Source organism: Pararge aegeria, chromosome 3 (assembly GCF_905163445.1).
Source record: "Pararge aegeria chromosome 3, ilParAegt1.1, whole genome shotgun sequence".
Taxonomy (NCBI): Eukaryota; Metazoa; Arthropoda; class Insecta; order Lepidoptera; family Nymphalidae; genus Pararge; species Pararge aegeria.
This window is the reverse complement of record NC_053182.1, coordinates 20334284-20354058: the sequence shown is the minus strand read 5'-3', so window position 1 is coordinate 20354058 and position 19775 is coordinate 20334284. Positions and strand designations below refer to the sequence as shown.

Below are 19775 nucleotides of genomic sequence, written 5' to 3'. Positions count from 1 at the left end.
AGGGGCGTGCTGGGATTCGAACTTGGCCCCGCGAAAGTGAAGTCTAGCTCCTACCCACTGGGCTACGATCGCTTCTCAATATTGCAATTTTCTAGTCAATTGGCTAGTCCCAATATTGCATATAAATTACGTATAATTTTAAATAGTACCTACTACCTTCTTGCGCTGAAATACACATGAATCTACTTTTATGTTATTAAAAAGCTAATCCTATATTTCGCGTGTAATATTACGACTACTATGACACTGATCCCAAATTATTACATCTATTTTGCTATCATTTAAACGTATTGACAATTTCAATATTTGTAAAGTTAAAAAAACTTTGAACTGGAATTCTGGGTGATTTTTCATCTGGTTCTTTATTTGTCTCTTAAGGCACAAAATTTAAGGCACGTACTTCTCAAGTAGATCCTCAAAATGAATTATCTTCTGCTACAGCCAACGCCATACTTTCATTATAAATTCAAATAATTTTAATCCTAAGCAATAACATATTATACACTCAATGAATAAAAAAATTGCAATACACTCAATGATCGTATATCTTATTAAATATATTAGGATTCAACTTTTCTCAAAATCCGATAAGAATATTTTCCAAACTTACAAGCTTGTTGCCCTTCATATTACATACTATTTCTTTAAATTAGCCAAATATTAATCCCATATTTTCTCTACTATCAAGCCCAGCTTCCAAACCAACTGTTTATTTAATCCCTTTTTATTCCACACTAAATATCCTACACACTTCAATAGACTCTAAATTAATTACATAAGTGACATACAATTATGCATTAATAATGCTATTCAAGCAGTTCGCAAATCTCTTAAATCGAACTAAATCAACAGGTCCATAAGCAGTGCTATCTTTATTTATGGAAACCTAAAATACCACTCGTTATCATGTCTATAAAAGTTCGAGTGAGCCCGAGGTCTTTATTATTTTATGAAGAAGGTATGTCGTAAACTGGAACGATATTAGGCCATTTTAATTATGGCATGTCCATCTGCTGATGCTACTGGTCACCGATGAATAAAGCAAGTGCGAAAGGTATACTAATCAAATAAATCAAGAAGATGATTTGCGCTTTCGACTCCAGTAACTACTGTGTCACCTATCAACACAGTTTACGAAAGATCTAACTTATCAACTATCAACACAGTTTGAGATTTGTGTACGAAAGAATTAGCTTATATATCTAATAAGGATATGTACTCGAACTTTCAGTCGATCATTATCTCAAGATGCGTAGATCCGAGGCGCTCTTTTAGACTCTCTGTGTATTTGATGTTCTTGGCCCACGCCCGGCAGCGGATGTTAATGATCTGGTTTACTGGAAGAAAGAGTTTATTAATCAATTCACGAAGAGCCTGTACGCAGTACTTTTATCTACAACTAAATGTTGCAAACGTTCTTTATCCGCGTTTTTAACTGTTTTTTTTCCAAATCCATTTGTTTCCCTGGGATAAAAAGTAGCCTATGCTCTGCATTCTTACAACTTGACAGCCAACTGACGCAGTGGACAGCGAACCTGCTTACTGAGTCGTGGGCGTGGATTCGATTCCCACAACTGAAAACTGTTTGTGTGATGAACATGAATGTTTTTCAGTGTCTGGGTGTTTATCTGTATATTATAAGTAGTTATGTGTATTATATTCATAGAAATATTCATCAGCTATCTCGGTACCCATAACACAAGCTACGCTTACTTCGGGGCTAGGAGGCGATGTGTGTAATGTCGTAGTATATAAATATTTATATACTTTATAAATATAAATATTTATAAAGTATATATAATAAAATTATATTTATTCTTATAAAAAAAAACTAATCCAGCCAAAAATCGAAATGATTGGTGGCCGTGGAAGTAAGGGGTTGAAGGAATGACAAACAAACAAACAATCAAACACGCTTTAGCATTTATAATATTTGTAAGGATGATGTAGTCTAAGATGGCGTGATAATCTGCAAAGGGATGGCACATTGTTGACATTGTTTATTTTATAAAAGCTGCGTACACGATGACGGAGCAGTCAACGAGTGATAAAATGATTTTATTTGATTTTTTTGAAATATTTTTGTACCTGATGTTTGGTATTCTTAGACAGATTCGTTGCAATGGATTTCAAATTCGGAAATATCATGAATATCAATTTTCAAAACTCCTGGAAACTTTCCATATAAAAGTAAGTAAAAAATGATTCTGCATTTTCTGTTTACTCACATTTCGGTTTCAGCAGCTGTACAGCGACTAGAGGGCTCAAGTAACCCGGCGTGTTGTCGTACGGAAAGTAAACTTCTGGAAGACCAGGGTAGGGCCAATACTTCAGAGGCCCAAGAGCATCCACGTCAGCTGGCCTTTCTCCCATGCATGAGACCCATACTTTGCGGCGCTGTAATTATGAAAATTGGATTCGTAAGGCTCTAATTATATTTTACTACAGTGAGGGAAATTTATCCTTAGACTAAATGTAACAAGTGACAGGTCATTCGCCTTGTGAAGGGGTAATTCACCGATCCGCTGGGCCACCATAATGGACTATGACCATTATCCCTTCCCACTTTATTATCCCTTCTCACTGTGTTAAACCCGTGCCTTGTAGTAGACCGGTAATGGGTTGACCTGGCTTACGAAAAAACCTTAAAACAGATCAATAATATATATGCAAATATATATGTTTATTTATATGCACCACCTACCTCACTTCTTGAGCTGTGTTTTACGCCTTTGGTTGCCTAGATAAGATCGCTATGTAGCGATAAGGCTGCCAAATTGTATCCTTTTTGTTACATTTTTATTTATGATTTTTCTATATGTTTGTGTGGTGTACAATTAAAGTGTATTCTTTCACTCGTTCGTTCAATAATGTCTGGGGCACACCCAAAATATTAAGTGAAACCCTACCAAGTCAGCGATAAGAGGGCAAGCATGCCCTTTCTGATTTAGTTTCCGGCATAAGAAGACGATGTTAACGAAAGTATAAAATGTACTCAAAAGAAAAACCCATCTTATTATAATAAATAAATAAATGAATATATTTTTATGCTGCATAGCGATGATAAACCGCTTAGAACGCTTTAAGATTCGGTTTCAAATTGAAAGGCCCCAAACCATAAACTAGGGTTTTTGGAGCTCCTGTAATCTAATCAAGTATTTTCGAAAAGGTCTGTTGCAGGGAGTACCAAAATTCATGATTCTGGGCTGCTTGTTTCCAGTGGCTCCAAGCGACTCGTTTAATGACATCTGTCCAAATATTGGATACAAGCAGGCGTTACTTCGCGGTATGATAAATTATGTGATATGTTATGTAAGCTTAATTTGCTATACTCCGCATAAATTAGAAGAATCTGTACAGTTTTATAATCTGTGTTTAAGGATTAAAGAAATTATAAATTACACCATACAGATTCTTCTACTTTTCGCGGAGTATAGCAAATTAAGCTTAATTTTCATAATATATCATGGAATTCAGCAAAGTGTCCACCTCGTTGTGGACCGACCAACTGCGTTTACCGTAGCGGAGTCTTTATTCCAGCACCAAGCGACCCCAACGTCCATCGGTCTTTCGCGACTCGCTGAGCTATATCGGTAACTGTAGTTCTAAATATGGAAAAGCCGACCAATCCACCGAAAAAGTTTTCGAACTCCGTACAAAAGACATATGTCCAGCAGTGCGCCTGAATCGGTTTATGCGATGGTCATAATTTTTGAGAGCTCAATGTTGTAACTTACTTCTTGTAAAGTTTTAGTTGAGTTGATATAGTTTATTATGTCTGGGGGCATATTAGGAGGGAGCGTTTCGGGGTCGTCGTAGAAATCGGGGTTCCAGTCAAAAATCTGAAAAAAAAACAAGGAAATCAGGACTGCGTTGGTTCTTGAAGTTATCAGAACGTTCCTCCGCTATGATACCATTAAAACCAATAGGTAATACTCTGAGCATCTGATTAAGCCTATAAACACGAAAGTATTAATAACGTCAAATATCAGACCTTTGCTGGTTGTATGGAGGGTAGAGGTAAGGAGGATCATCTGTGTATATGAAAAAGTGTCGTCAAAATGTATTAAATTAGGATGGCGCCACATTTGCATCAAGGTAACTCTTAAAAGAAGCGCCAAACAAAATATTGTTAGAGTAGGCTTGAAAAATAAACAAGGAAGTAAGGTTATATTTAGCACAATATTTTGTACAACGTAAGTTGTTGAAATTCTCAATAATTAACTACTTTAGTCGATAATGACATTAAATTTTTTAACTCGGCATACTTCAATTCATCTACGATTGCTACATTCATACCATACCCTGTGCATCCACCAGCGCCATTGTGGAAGATTTTTGAACTGTTATTTAGCGCATACAACTGGACACTTTTTCAACTTTTCTCCCATATAAGATGACTCTCCTTACCTCTACCCTCCATAGCTGGTTGCTTTAAAAAACTGTCATGGAGTTTTCGAGTGGTTTTTATCCTTTCCGTTTCTATATATTTTGACGGCCGATTGGCGCAGTGGGTAGCGACCCTGCTTTCTGAGTCCAAGGCCGTGGGTTCCATTCCAATAATGACAATATTTGTGTGATGAACATGAATGTTTTACGGTGTGTAGGTGTTTATCTATATATTATAAGTATTTATGTATATTATTCATTAAAAAAATATTCATCAGTTATCTCAGTACCCATAACACAAGCTACGCCTACTTTGGGACTAGATGACGATGTGTGTATTGTCGTAGTATATTTATTATTATTTATTATTATATATAAAGAAAGATTTGCCGTTAGAAATAATTCTAAGTATCTTTCAACAGCCTAGTGGTTAGGATAGGCTTCGCTTTCGGAGACCCGAGTTCTAATCCCAGCACGCACCTCTAACTTTTCTAAGTTAAGTGCGTCCTCAGCAATTAAAATATCACATGCTTGAACGGTGAAGGACAACCTCTTGAGGAAACCTGCATGTCTGAGAGTACCGTTTTCAAAGGCGTGAGGTCCACCAATCCGCTCTGGGCCAGAGTGGTGGACTACGGCCTAAACCCTTCTCATTGTGGGAGGAGACCCGTGACCTGTAGTGGGTCGGTAATGGATTGATGTTATGATTATGATGATCTTCAAATCTGCATTTAATATTGTGGCGGTCTCCACATTACATAACTAGATGGCGCTACTAAAATCCTACATCGCGCTAGCGAAGTGTTCACTAAGAATGCCTATATATACAACTTCCAAAAATGAAAGTTCGGACCTCGGTCCCCGAGCACGATCACCCGCTCGGAGGAAGATCTTCCTATTGTTACGGTCGAGCGTATCACGATAGCTCCCGTACAATATGAATTATGGAATATATCTTTAAGGAACACCTTTTACCTATTTTATTAATGTCATACTATTTGTATGCATATTGTTTAAGATGGTTGAAATGCAACAAAGTCGCCGACCCAACGACACAATCCGGTGACTTGCTGGTTGCGTAACGTCAACAAATTTATCGAGCTGGTAACATCTACCGTCGCCGACTTACCGATCAATTCGCCGAGCAGTGTAAGCGTGTCTTATGTGTGTCAGACTCCGTTCAAATCTAGCACACCCTTTAATATAGGAACCGCAGAAAAATATATCGATAAGGTACCTACCCTATTGAGCTTAATAATTATACAGGGTGTGATATTATAGAATCCGTAGCCACTCTCCTTGGAGCAATCACCGAATTGTGAGATATTGAAGGAGCAGACTTCATTGCGAGGTGGTTTAGAGTCACCGCAGTCTCGCTGGTTTACTCCTTTATTATTCAGGAGGGTTTTGTTCTCATATGCTGAAAAATTAAAACAGAACATTTAACACTCGTGCAAACATACCTCTAGATTCAGAAATTATCGTCAAAAAGATTTTTGTGGAACCCCAAAAGCTCACCGCTTACAAATAGTATCTACTTAGCACAAAAATGCATGTCGCCTTCAATTGAAGCCCTTTTTATGCCCCAAGGTCAAACCCTACAATTACAGTCGATCCTGGAATCTAGAGACAAAAGCTAATCTCAATGTGTTTCGAATGAGTCGATCAGACGACATAATAGGTACGTTTGTTAGGAGAGCAGTGTGGAAGTATATATATAAGTTTCTTGTGTCGTATTTAATTAAGGTTTCATTAGAATAAGTGGCTGTATCTGGCCGTTACAGTGATTTAATTAATTAACGAAATAAATAAATAGCCCAAGAGCAACGCAACTATATCGTTGATCCATTCATTGATTCATTGAATGATTGATTTGTTAACCTGCAATCCGCAAATACAGATTTGAATTTGAATTTGCTTGCGAAATCGCAACGAGTAGGTATGCTATTAATTTGACGATCCTGTAGTAAGAGTTAATAAGTCTCGGCTTCCTTTTCGGGGTGAAAGCCTTTGATCTTCGGCACATACGCCTTAAACTTTTCGGAGCTATGTGAATTATTAGTTTAATCAATTCGACAGCACTTGCTTAAATGATGAACCAAAACATCGTGCGTAAGCCTGCATGTCTGAGAGTTCTCCAAAATGTTCTCAAGGGCGTGTGGAGTCTACCAATTTACACCTGTGTAATGTGGTGGACTTGGACCCAAGTTTTTCTCATCCTGAGAGAAGACCCTTGCTCTGTAGTGGGCCGGTTATGACGATGATGATAAGATATGAGTATTAGTTAACTTATCATAGAAGGTTTTTATTTTAGTCATACTCACGCGCTAAAAACTCGTTGATGTTGTCGACGTATTTCTTGATACGCGTGTCGTTGTCAGCTTTGTACCATATCAATGCGCCCTCTTCAAACAGAATCGGTCTGTGGCCCATGCCTGGATTGTCCCCTGAAATAACTCTCTAACTATGAGCTCACGATCTGTGTTTTTAATAACAGCTGGGATCTTAGCTTAGTCATCCAAATCCACATACAGCTGTCGTAACTTTTAGTAGGAGAGCTTTTGTAGCAGAGCTAGTCTTATTTCTGCCGTTAAACAGTGTTGCAATTGTTGCAATGCTGTGCTCCGGCCTAAAGGGCGTTGTTGCCGGTGTAATTACAGGCATATGTGGCTTAAATTATGACACACCACCAGGCCTTCGGCAAAGTACCCTCTACGCATGTTTAGCTCCTAAACCAGAGCATCCTCAAGTGATGCTGACTTTACAATGAATAATTTCGCTAATAAGATTTGTTTAGTGCGGAATATAAAGCTGAACAATTACACCGTATAGATTTTCCTGGTTTTCGCGGAAAAACTAAAGTTAACTTTCATAGTGTATTACGGAATTTGAAAAGTAACGCTTGAAATCCAATACTTATGGTGCCCGTAACTCTGGCACAATTGCATCTTTGTAAAAACATGGCCGTTTGGCTAAATAAGCACCAGCTCTAAGGTGACCAGAGGCATGTAATTTCCGGGACATTTTTTGATGATTCATATATCCTATGTGTAAAATTGTATGAGAAACTAATGAGAGTCTAACGTCATAAAGAGAGTTTAACGTCGTTTCTTAAAAAATGCTAATACAATTTACCAATAATCGAGTCTGCCAGAGTGAAGTACGGTATCCTGTCGTCCATAGCGGAGAGCAGACCGCACATGCAGAGAGAGAAGAAGATGATGATGCAGATGTACATCACCAGGTAGATCAGGCCTATCACACCTGGAAACAACATGAAGTCAAGGTTAAGTATACCTCTCTTATTTATTTATTTATCAAAGTATCATATGACAATGGTATACATAGTACGAATACTCACTACGGCGTCAACTGCGTAAATCACGTTTTAAAAGAAATATTTGTTAAGTCGGCTTATTCAAAACCTAATAAAACATTATAGTTGCAACAATTTCTACAAAAATATGAACCAAAAAAATATTTTGGAAGGAAATCTTACAATTATTTATTAATAAATTGTGGTCGCAACAGTTTATCTGTAACAGTACCTAATTGAATATTGATTATTATCCGGAATACTAGTTTGTAAATTCAATTTAAAAACTACTTCAAATGATTCATAACCAACTTCTTAAAGGCGTTTAATACGCGTAGAAAAATATATATAATATGATTGTGTCATTCTAAATAATGGAGAACGCTTGTAGAAGCAAAAAGCTGATGCTTTCAATTATTTCGTATAGGTTCTAAAGGGCATTCTATAATAAAGTTTTCGGGTTAAGGTAATACAGTCATATTTATACAGTTACATATATTTGTCCCATGATCTGGGGCGATGAAATCTAAGTGCAAAAAAAACTTCAAGACATTTCACCGCGGTTGATTGCCTCGTCTGGTGACAGAAGGGCTTGCTGATTTTTTGTGCAAAGGATCAGGAGGAGGCTGTTCAACGCAAGCATGACCTTAACACAGCGGCGTGCATAGAGGGTATGCACAGGGTATGCAGATGGTATATAATGAAGAAAATCTCCGGTACTAGAAATAAATACTTAAGGGTAGCCTTTTTATAACTCTTGCCTATCTTTAAGTATTTTAAAACTCGTACTGGAGATTTTCTTCATTATATCATCTGCATAACCTCTGCATACCCTCTATGCACGCCACTGCCTTTACAGTAATAAGTTTAGTTAAAAGTTTTATTTGAACAACTACATAAACTCTTATTTATAGTTAGTTTTGTTTTTGTTTTATATCTTTATTAATTAAATATTTTTATTACAGCAGTTCATATTCTAGTGACTAGCCTAGGTTAAGTCCGCGAAAAGCAGAAGAATATGTATGGTGTAATTTATAATTTTTTCCTTTTACTCCACACGAAACAGATCTTTGGCAATGATCTACGCACGTTTTGCTCAGAAACTGGAGCATCCTCAGGATATGTTGACTATAGCAAATTAAGCTTAACTTTCATAATATATCATAGATTTCCGCGAAGTAACGCCTGCTTCTATCCAATATCTAGGTTTAACAAATAAATAATTTATTACTTACAGTTTAGCAGGATAAAACACCTTTTAAAAACATTACAGCATATAAACTAAACATTTTTAACAGCTTATCGAGCCAAATACAGATGATAATAACTTGTTTCACGTAGAACTTAGTACAGGCATACGTTTATAATAAAATTTAATGCGTTAATTGTTCATAATATGAATCCTATATTTATAATTTGAACTTGGGTAAAACTCGGAACTATGCAATAGATAAAGCATTCAGTCAGTCGTCGAGAATTTTTACAGTGTTAGAGTGTATAGCACTCTTAGGTAAAACACTTAGAATGATAAAGAGAAATGAGGGATAATATATTAATTTCGGCACTGGTGCAATGAGAATGAATGAATGAATATACTTTTATTGCACACCACAAAAAGTACATAGAAAAAAAATGACATACAAAAGATATGAGAGCCTAGAGAAAGTAACTTAATCGTAAAGCGTTCAGGCCGCGATTGCGAAAAAGTCGCAGATTCAAATCCTATCGTTTCCGAAATTTATAAGTAATATTTAACTGCTAAAAACTTACATAACTCCGTACTGTACTACGTATATAAGATATCTAACTATCCATCGGTACGGTACTTTAAAAAAGATCAAAGTCGTTCTAAATATTTTTGCATAAATAATCTCGCAAAGCGGGCCGGTTCACGCACAACTCCCCGTCTGCAATTCACTAAACAAATTTCCACCAGTGCATTATATACATATGAATTTATGGCGAACAGTAAACATGTCCGTGACCGGTTTTCGCAGAATGTGCTATTTCAGTTGGGGATCGATTCGATACGGCTGTAGGTAGTAACTGTGGTACTAGAAGTAGGCACATTTTACATGGTTTCAGAGTACCTATTAGGCCCGCTTTCCAATACAGGCGTGCGATGATTTATTTGTATTATACTTTGTGGTATTAATATAACCCGCACTGGGCGGTGCATAGATGCAATAGGTATGCAAAGGGTATGCACATGACATAAAATGAAGAAAAACTCCAGTACGAGTTATAAAAACTTAAGGGTAGGCTTTTTATAACTCTTACAATGCCTATCCTTAAGTTTTTTATAACTCATACTGGAGATTTTCTTCATTTCATATCATCTGCATAACCTTTGCATACCCTATATGCACGCCACTGCCTTCTCACTGTGGGGGGAGATCCGTGCCCTGTAGTAGCCAACCATCAAACCGACAACAAAGTATTACCTGTTAGGAGTATGGCTATTATTACACCCATATTTATAACAGCTATGACCAAATCCAAATGTAAAAGCGGTGATAGCGCATTGGGTCCGAGCTCTACTTCGGGGGGGCCAGCACGCACCTCTAACTTTACTAATATATTTGCGTTATAAGTAATTAAAATATCACTCGCATCTACTGTGAAGGAAAAGATCGAGAGGAAACCTCCACGCCTGAGAGTTCTACATAACTTTGACGTTTGTGATGGATTGATATGATGATGCTACTGAATTGTGGCATTGAACTTAAGTCAGTCGAAGTCACTGGGCATATTTAATAAAGCTGTTAAGGCTCATTATCTCGCTCAGTAAAGATGACTATTATTATTTATTTACTCAAACTCTTAGTTATTGTGGTATGTTAAAATATGTATTAGTATATTTATTTTTTATATTTATCAATAGTATTATTGTATTTGTGTTGTCTGGTTTATGTATTAGTATGTAGATATTTGTGTGTATGTACTAAATAGTGTGCCCCACCTATTCGTTTTTCTTTTTAGTTTTCCTAATCCTAAGGTTGCCTGGCAGAGATCGCTACTTAGCGATAAGGCCGCCTTTTGTATCCCGCTTCATTCTTCATGTGTTTGTTCTTTTTTTTTGTCTTGATTTCTGAGTGGTGTTGCAAATAAAGAGTAAGCTTGCAAATAAATAATGATGATGATGACCGGTAGGCGGTAATTGAGAATCGGTTTAATTCATGTAAATTTATATCTCTATAATTTAGGCTATTCCTTTCTTTGTTTTTATTCCACAACAAGCTAGGCCTTGACTGCTATCTCACCTGGCTGTAAGTGATAATGCAGTCTAAGATGGTAGCGCGCTAAACTGTTGCTGTCATCGGAATCAACTCTTCAACCGTAGCGTAACGAGTTTGATAGACAATAATCCCAAAATCCACGGTCCTGGGCCGCTTGTTCCCAGCGACTCGCTTGATGTCGTCTGGCCACCTCATTGATGGTCGACCAACGCTTCGGCTGCACGACCAAAGACTTCCGGTGTGAAATCACCAGTCCAGCACCTTGAAACCTCAACGTACATAGGTTCTTATAGCCACTTCAGCTACGCAACTATTTGAGCTATATATTATTCTAGTTCTTCTACAGATCTCCTCTTATCTGATACTCCTAGCATAGCTCTCTCGATTGCCCGCTGACTCTGAGCCTTCTTATGAGGCACATAGTATGACCAATTTCATATCCGTAAGTCATTACTGGCAACACTGTTAGAAGACTTTGGTCTTCCAGAACTGAGTGTTTTAAAAATGCATCTATTTGGACTAAAAAGGAAGATAGTTTTGGGTTTCTGTGTGGGCTGCTATTGAATTAATTAATAATTCTTATCGCTTCATAGCGATCTCTTCCAGGCAACCAATATATAGGAATATAGATAGGAAAATAGCTAGGTGGTGCAAATATACATATACCAGTGAAAAAAATATTTGCTTCTGATGCTTTTGTTTATTTTGCTGCTTTTTATTACGAGAGTAAATAATAAATTTTATTCCGATGTTAGCTTACCTGCCTCTCACACCCTAAGTGAAACATCAACCTAACTTCCTAGTACCCGCAGGCGCTGGAGACGAGAATAAACTATGCCAATGGCGTATAGACGAGTGCTATTTTTTTATTCCCTTTTCAGAGGAAGTTATAAAATAAATAAATAAATAAATATACTACGACAATACACACACCGCCATCTAGCCCCAAAGTAAGCGTAGCTTGTGTTATAGGTACTAAGACAACTGATGAATATTTTTACTTACTTACTTACTTACTTAGAATATACATATAAACACCCAGACACTGACAAACATTCATGCTCATCACACAAACATTTTCCAATTGTGGGAATCGAACCCACGGCCCTGGGCTCAGAAAGCAGGGTTGATGCAAACTGCGCCAATCAGCCGTCGAATGTATATCTTCTAGGTACTGAGAATATTTTAGTATAGATAGTATCTATACTATCTATATTTATCTATATCTTTACTATATATACTAAAATATTCTTAAATACAATACAAATAAAACGAAACATAATAAGACAAATGTCACCCTCATTTCATTTGTTGTTCCAGTTAAATAAACCCCTTTTACTGCGAATAATAAAATGGGAAGTGAAGTGTTTGCTTGGGACAAACTTGACCCGCTCAGTTACATTATATCCACTCCAGCTGTCACAACCCTTAACTACGACTGGCAGTATTAATTTGGTCACACCTAAGCATATACTGTCACACTGTTGTATGTCAATAATAGCGGTCACTCGCGACTTTGTAAGCGTTTAATGCTGCTTTATTTTAGAACTTTTAAAGGGGGACAAGTTAAAACAACCGCCCAACGGTCCTCAAATTCTCAGGGATGCAGATTTCCTCACGATTTTTCCCTTCATTGCTAGAGTTATTTATATTTAAAACGCCAGGCGAGGCGCGTACTATTTATCAAGTTCGCCTTAGCATCTTAACACGAAAATTTTACGTAATCGTGTAAAGTGGAAAACCATATTCAGAAATAATATGGTATTTAATCTTATACTTACTTACATATAAAGCTAAAGAGTTTGTTTGTTTACTGGTCCGATCACAAAAATTATTTCAGTGTTAGATATCCCAATTATCGAGGTAGGCTATAGGCTATATATCGTCACACTAAAAAAGAATTTTTAAATGACATTGGGAGATGGTGATAACAAAAAAAAAACACCCGGCTAAGTTTGTTGCGGGCTTCTTCTTAGACCAGCGTTTGGAACCCTCGTAGCTTTAGTTTTAAGTTTACTAATGTGGTTATGTGGTATTTTTGACTTTGACTTTGACTTTGAAGAATATTTAATAATCAGGGTTTTTTCCTTTTGAGAGCTTCCGCTATGGGCCCTTCGTAAACAGTTAAAGTTTCGTAAAAATCAAGTATGACAAAGTTGACGCTCGTTAAAAGTTTGAAAAAAAAGTCCGCGACAGCATATTTCTATATTTTAAGGTTGACATATATGCGGACGCGAGAGACCGCTAGTAACATATATGTTTTTGCTGCAACAGTTCAACTTTTTCCAACCCTATTTAGCAGTACTCGGCACCTTAATACATTGTTTATCGGTATCTATAGTTTTGCGATAGAGTTTCTAGTATTCTAGTTCAGCGGTTAAGATATCAAATTGTCTCTAACAAGGATTTATATTCAAGGTTAATGAACGATGCAAATGTAATTTACCTAACTCGTGGTCCAACCTCGTATTTTATAGGCCCATACCATTTGGCTGAACAAATTGGCCATTTAAATACTTATATTTCGTGTCACGAATGTGTAACCTAGTAGTTCCCTCAGCCTACTTTTTGACAACCTTCCAAGCATAGTGGTGGTGTCGTGGGCTTTCGGCCCAAAGTTCAATTTAGAAAATTATTAATTTCTTTATTTTCTTCGGAAGGCTTCGGCCATGGTTAGTTACCACCATACCCACAATAACGTGCCGCTAATCGACTTAGCGGTCCGGTACGATGCAGCGTACAAACCATTTATTGATAGATCTTAAACAACGTGTAACAGAATTACGAAATAATATTGAAGGATGCCTAAATATATATCATAAGGAATCACTCAGTATAAATATTACATCAAAAGAAGCATGTTTATTTATCCATACAAAATAATTCAAAACATTCAAAATGTTTACTTATGACAACCCTATTGAAGATAAAAGACCGATACGCGCATAGTACCTACGCTACGCGACGCCTTCCTAATAAAGTGATAATAGTCTCATGATTGAAATTTTTCAGGTGAGCTTTCCCGCTACCATTCTGGAGATGCAGCGCTTAAGAACTTGGTGTGGAATAAAATAAATAAAATATTTTAATGTGTAGTGTGTGTGTAGTTTAGCTGGGTACTGTGTGACTTGTGATACTTTTGGAATGCAAAAAACTAATTATTATTTTTAAGAAAGCCCAACAGTTTTAGATAAAACGAGTGTGCTTTAGACCAAACGTCTCAAGTAAAACTTCGGTGGCTAAATCTTTATGTATGTATAATATATACATGCACCTACGTACATTCATTTTCTACAAACATTTAAATTTATTATGAGTTTTCGTTTATAAATTTCATCTTTTTGCATGGCTACAGTAGTAATAAAAACCTAATAACTCAAAGCTATAGGTACACACACCTACGCACCGTATAGTTTGAAAGCCCGGGGGGAAACTGCCTCCCTCCCGCCCTGGCGAGCCGGTCTACCCCAACACGATGGGAGAGGCTGTATTGCCAATCAATTAAAGAGGACTAGCTAGTTGCTAGCGAAGCTAATAAGTGGATGGAAAATTTCCATGTTTTACTTGCCATAGAAGAAATTTTACTTGTAACACAACCTACAGTTTTGTTTTTTTCCTTACCATGAAGAAAAAGCGAAGAACCATTTCTTATAAATAAAAAAATAAATATATTACGACAATTCACACATCGCCATCTAAGCCAAAGTAAGCGAAGCTTGTGTTATGGGTACCTACTAAGATGACAGATGAATTTTTTTATGAATGATATATCTTCATAAATACTAATAATAGACATATTATAGACACATATTCACGAATTTTCTTAAAACTACCATTTTATCAATTTAATTCTCTTATGATTTTTTTATAAAGTTTTAACTTTTATAAAGAAACGTTCGTGGAAATAAGAATTTCGAATTTTATATATATACTACTAGTCTACATATCTATATAAAAATGGATGTTCGTCAGTTTCACTAAAACTCGAGAACGGACCTAAATTAGAGGTCTTGAAATAATTTCGGAAGTATAGGGAAGGTTTAAACTGTAACCGATCAACTAAAATGCCTCTGAACGTGTGTTTGTAACCTAACTCCTCCTAAACAGCTAGACCGATCTTGATGAAATTGTGTGTGTATATTGTAAATAGGTTTCTGGTTGGTTTGAAAGCACATTTAGACCGGGTAAGTGGCGCTTCTTTACCAGGCAGGACGATGTCTGCCTGGTAAAGAAAGAAAGAAGCCTGACAGACGTCAGTGTCAATAGTAGACAGTTTAAAGGGGGGAAACGCATTGTTAAAATATTCAAGATGGAATAAACGCGAATCCTTTTAACACCTTCCATTTCATTTTCCTACACCTGCCCAAACTTAAATGCATATACAACGCCTTACACTGATAAGTTAAGGTTGGGCTTTAAAGATCTTAAAAATAAACTTGGAATAGTTGAAGAGTTTATTGTAACACTTCAACTAAGAGCCTTTCATAAGTCCGAGCATGATCAACCACTGGATTGCTGACGTTTTTGCACGTTTATTTCTAATGCGTTTTGATACAGAATCTTTTTTACAACATAACATAGCGAGTAGTTTATTATGGAATCAAATATAAACATGCTAGTGAAATATGAGTGTATTTAGATTTATCTATCATATTTTATAGCTTACAACGAATTTAGGTTTTAAGCACCGACGGATGGGTTTTATGGACTTCGCTACGACTATAAGTTTGTCTGTAGCATCGTAGCTCACAAAGAATTAACCGTATTAAAAGTATATTTTAGTACGAAAATATAATGGTTAAACCAAAATGGTTCTTAGTTACGATTTGAACCTTATTGGGCCTTATCTGAGAGAGGTATTTTAAATTGGAACACACTACGTTGATCCAATGAAAGTTGTCATTTTTTTTATTGCTCACGTCGCTTGTGAAAAATCGTGAAACGCCTTGGTACTATTTTGTTTTTAAATCATATTTTTTTTGCAAAATAAATGATCAAAATTCAAAATTCATTTATTTCAAGTAGGCCCAGTTTATAAGCACTTTTGAAACGTCAAGTCAGTCTGTTTGTAGTGACTCTACCACCGGTCCGGAAGGCAGATTCCACTGAGAAAGGCCGGCAAGAAGCCCAGAAGATTGCTCTTTTTCAACGTCATTTTGAAGTTTAAAATCTTTTAAAGAGATGAGAGCGCAGCTTGCTTCCAGGCAGACTCCGCTCTCAACCTATCTATTTGTACCCTAAGAATACAAGTTTGTTCTACATTCTATGTATATACTCGTACCTATATAAGTATTTATTCAACTAAAAGTTAGTCCGTTACGTAGTTTTATGATGCAGTCTAAGATGGTAGCTGGCTAACCAGTTAGGGGTATAGCGGTTATATAATCTATGTATTTATGAATCGCTTGGCGGCACGTCTTTACCTTTAAGGGGCGTCCATAAATTACGTGAGGTGTGTTTTTTTTTATTTTTCTCCCGCCCCACCTAGTGAGGTGTCGTGAGCTTTTATTCAATCTCACGTGAGATTTTTCAAAATGTGGGTTTCTTACGTTAACGCGTTGGATTGTAATTGTAAAAAGACCAATGGACTAAACAGTATAATTTTTTTTTGTTTCAATCTGGAAAAAAAATTGCGCGATATTTGCTGCGACGCCCTCCTCCCCTGATACATCTCACGTTTTTTATGAACGCCCCCTTAACGTTGTAACTAACCACGACCTCACCGCGGTATCGACATCACTTCAAACAATTGACGTCCTCTGCAGGTCATAAACTGTCTTTTGTAGGTTCTTATAGGCCCAATATCTCTAATTACTTACCTCGCAGTGACTTAGAAACTTATAAAATATAGTGAAACTAATTTAAGACCTATTTATTACATATAACATATAGGTACGTGAGTACAATGTAGTTTAATATCTAATTTATTTTTGCGAAACACTAGAAAGATTATCTTGCCATAAAAAACCTACGATAACGTGCCTACGATAATTGTTAAAGTTTTTTTAAATGAATTCGATCTACTTTACTATTCTCATCATGCGGGCCCACTACAGAGCACAGGTCTTCTCCCTGGATTTAAGGCCGTAGTCCACCACGCTGGCCCAGTGAGGATTGGTAGACTCCACACACCTTTTGAGAACATTATGCAGAACTCTCAGGCATGCAGGTTTCATTCACCGTTGAAGCAAGTAATATTATTACTTAGAGAAGTTAGGGGCGCGTATTGGGATTCGAACTCGGCCCACCGAAAACGAAGTAGAGATCCTACCCAATGCGCTATCACCGCTTAGCTACACTACACAATTACCTAGTCTAAATTTGTGCTGTTTTCCCAGTAACTAAGTAAAGTATTTTAGCCTAAGACAATACATCCTTGAGAACGAATTGAAAAAGGTCTAATAAAATCGTTATCGAGATAAAAAGTAGTTTCGAATACCTTGGAGAGTACGTAGTATGCCTGTTAACATTTCATCAAAATCGATTCAGCCATTGGCTCGAAGAAACGGACAGAAATAGAATTAAAAACGTGTTGCGTTATGGTTCAAGTAAACATCATATATAATGCCACATAATGCATGTCCACTTCTGGACACGGGTCTTTTGTGGGGAGTTCTCAATTCACCACGGTCTTAAGATCCTTTTTTTTTTTTCTTTTTTTTATCGCACGAATTACCCCTCGACTGCAATCTCACCTGATGGTAAATTATGATGCAGTCTACAATGGTAGTTGGTTAACCTATGGCGGTTATATAATCCATACCCATAATCGGTGTCTACGCGACATCGTACCGGAACGCTAAATCACTTGGCGGCGCGTCTTTGATGTTAGGGCGGTAATTATCAAAGGCCGCTGTCTTCGACCAGGCCAGACCAGACAAAATTTAAAAATTTAAAATTTTTATATTTCCATCGAACCTGAGACTTCTAGACCATAGAGCGCTGAGAACTGCGCGGTGAGATCGTAAAAAAAAAATCTTATTTTCGGCAGTTATTTCGAAATCACAAACAGAAACTCAAAACTCATTTATTTATTTAAATGTGAATTGTATATGATTTCGAGCGAAAGTCAAACATTAAATGATAATGTGGATATTAAGAGGTTTATTTTAAGTTAGATTATCCGGTTATTTTATAAAAAGAAGCCTTACCCCATCTCTTCCCAGTGCGCCCAAGGAAGGTTCTTTCCTCAGGATTCCAGATCGCGTACTGGATCCTCTGAAGAAAGGGTCGCTGTGGAGGTCTCCGGCAGTAGTTTGCCACTCCGTTGGGCTTGTCCGCACCCATCTTACCCACAGCACCAAATGAACTGAGCGACCGAAGACTCGACTATGATGACTCACTTGAATAGATGCTACAAAGTAGTTATCGCTTTTGCAGTATCTGCCCAATTCTATTGTGACTCTCAGAGAACAGAGCTATGTAACTTGTGAAAGAGACTAGTTTATTTTTACTCTTTGTGCTTATCATGTTAAAACCATTAAAAGAACTAAAGTGATAACGTGAAAGATAACGTTTAACAAAGTTGTTGTTATTGCGTAAACCTGGAGTTTTTCTAAGCGAATGGAGTGCGAAGACTGAATGAAATGAATGAATGAAGAATACCTCACAGCTATAATTAAATTAATTCTCTTTAACAAACCATTTAAGCTTGCCAATACATCTACGTGAACAGTCCTTTATGATAAATCTTCATTTAGGGTATGATCTCTGGCACTCAGAGATTTTTAATTAAATATCTACAATTCACTGTTTTATATCATGGAAATTCATTAGGTATTATGACTTCATTTTTTGATACTTAGGAACTTCGTTAGCTTTTAATTGGGTTAAGTGAAAGTTATAACTGTTATACAGTGCACTAAACAAGCTTAAGTTATAACAAAGAATAGCCAAAAAGCCTCGAAAAATATTAGTTGCAAAAAACCCTCTCTTCCGCATAGTCCACGAAGCTGGCTAAGTGCGAATTTGTGCTCATTAAGTGCCTTTGCGAAAATTATGGTAAACATTGAACCATGCAGGTTTTCTGATTTATTCTTTCACCTTTAAAGTGTTATTTAATTTTATATAAAATACACTGTGCCTGTAGTTAGGATCAGTCTCACTTATAGTCTAGTAGACTATAACCGCTTACTAGGCTATCGCCTTTTATTTGATAGTATTAGAAGGGATTAATTTTACAATATGCGGCATAATATAGTAAAGTTGGGAATTGCTCCCTCTGTTAGAATAATCTTGGACATCCGTTACAGATCCGCCCAAATCTGCCCCGAACCAGCAATAACCGCGCCCCGTCCCCAATTAACTTATCACCTTATCCTGGGGGTGATAAGTTGAGAGAAGTCTGCCTGGATAAATTTGTTTTATAACCACCCCCTTTATTGTATTATAATATCAATATCTGCTGGAATTTATTACTCGACCCAATTATTTCGTAACAGTCTATGAGTAGATCTATATATACAAACGTACGTGTTGATGTCTGTTCAACTGTAACGTATTGTACTGTTGGGTCGTACTTCAGGGGGTTATGCAGGCTGTAATGTTATATAGAATAGCCTAAAATAAAATTCATGACTAAAAATTCTTATGTCATTAGATATAGATCTCAGTGACATGACCCTGGATCTGAGTGGGACCCTGCAAACATAGTAACTTGAAGGTAAAAAAAACTTGAAGGTAAGATAAAATAGAAACGCAAAAGAAAATTCTTAGGAAAACGCCTACACTGTATGCCTTACAATCAAGTAAATCAATGGAATCATACTTATAAAACGCGCCGCGAAGTTTTGTTGGGTTTTCTTTATTCATGCAAACGCTTGGCATAAATC

General features: G+C 36.7%; 1 protein-coding gene across 2 annotated transcripts; it reads right to left on the bottom strand.

Annotated features, from left to right (window-relative positions):
- Positions 1–9: 9 nt before the first annotated feature.
- LOC120637487 (sodium/potassium-transporting ATPase subunit beta-2-like) lies at positions 10–18232 on the bottom strand. 2 transcript variants are annotated; one of them, XM_039909352.1, is made up of 7 exons: positions 18096–18232; positions 7525–7653; positions 6714–6836; positions 5631–5809; positions 3738–3842; positions 2229–2397; positions 10–1337 (listed from the first exon to the last, which is right to left on the bottom strand). In XM_039909352.1, exons 1-7 carry the CDS (start codon positions 18229–18231, stop codon positions 1228–1230), a joined length of 951 nt encoding a protein of 316 aa, XP_039765286.1. In that variant the 5' UTR covers position 18232; the 3' UTR covers positions 10–1227. The 2 variants fall into 2 exon arrangements, with proteins under 2 accessions (XP_039765286.1, XP_039765287.1); XM_039909353.1 differs by lacking the exon at positions 18096–18232 and adding an exon at positions 9476–9570.
- Positions 18233–19775: the final 1543 nt, after the last annotated feature.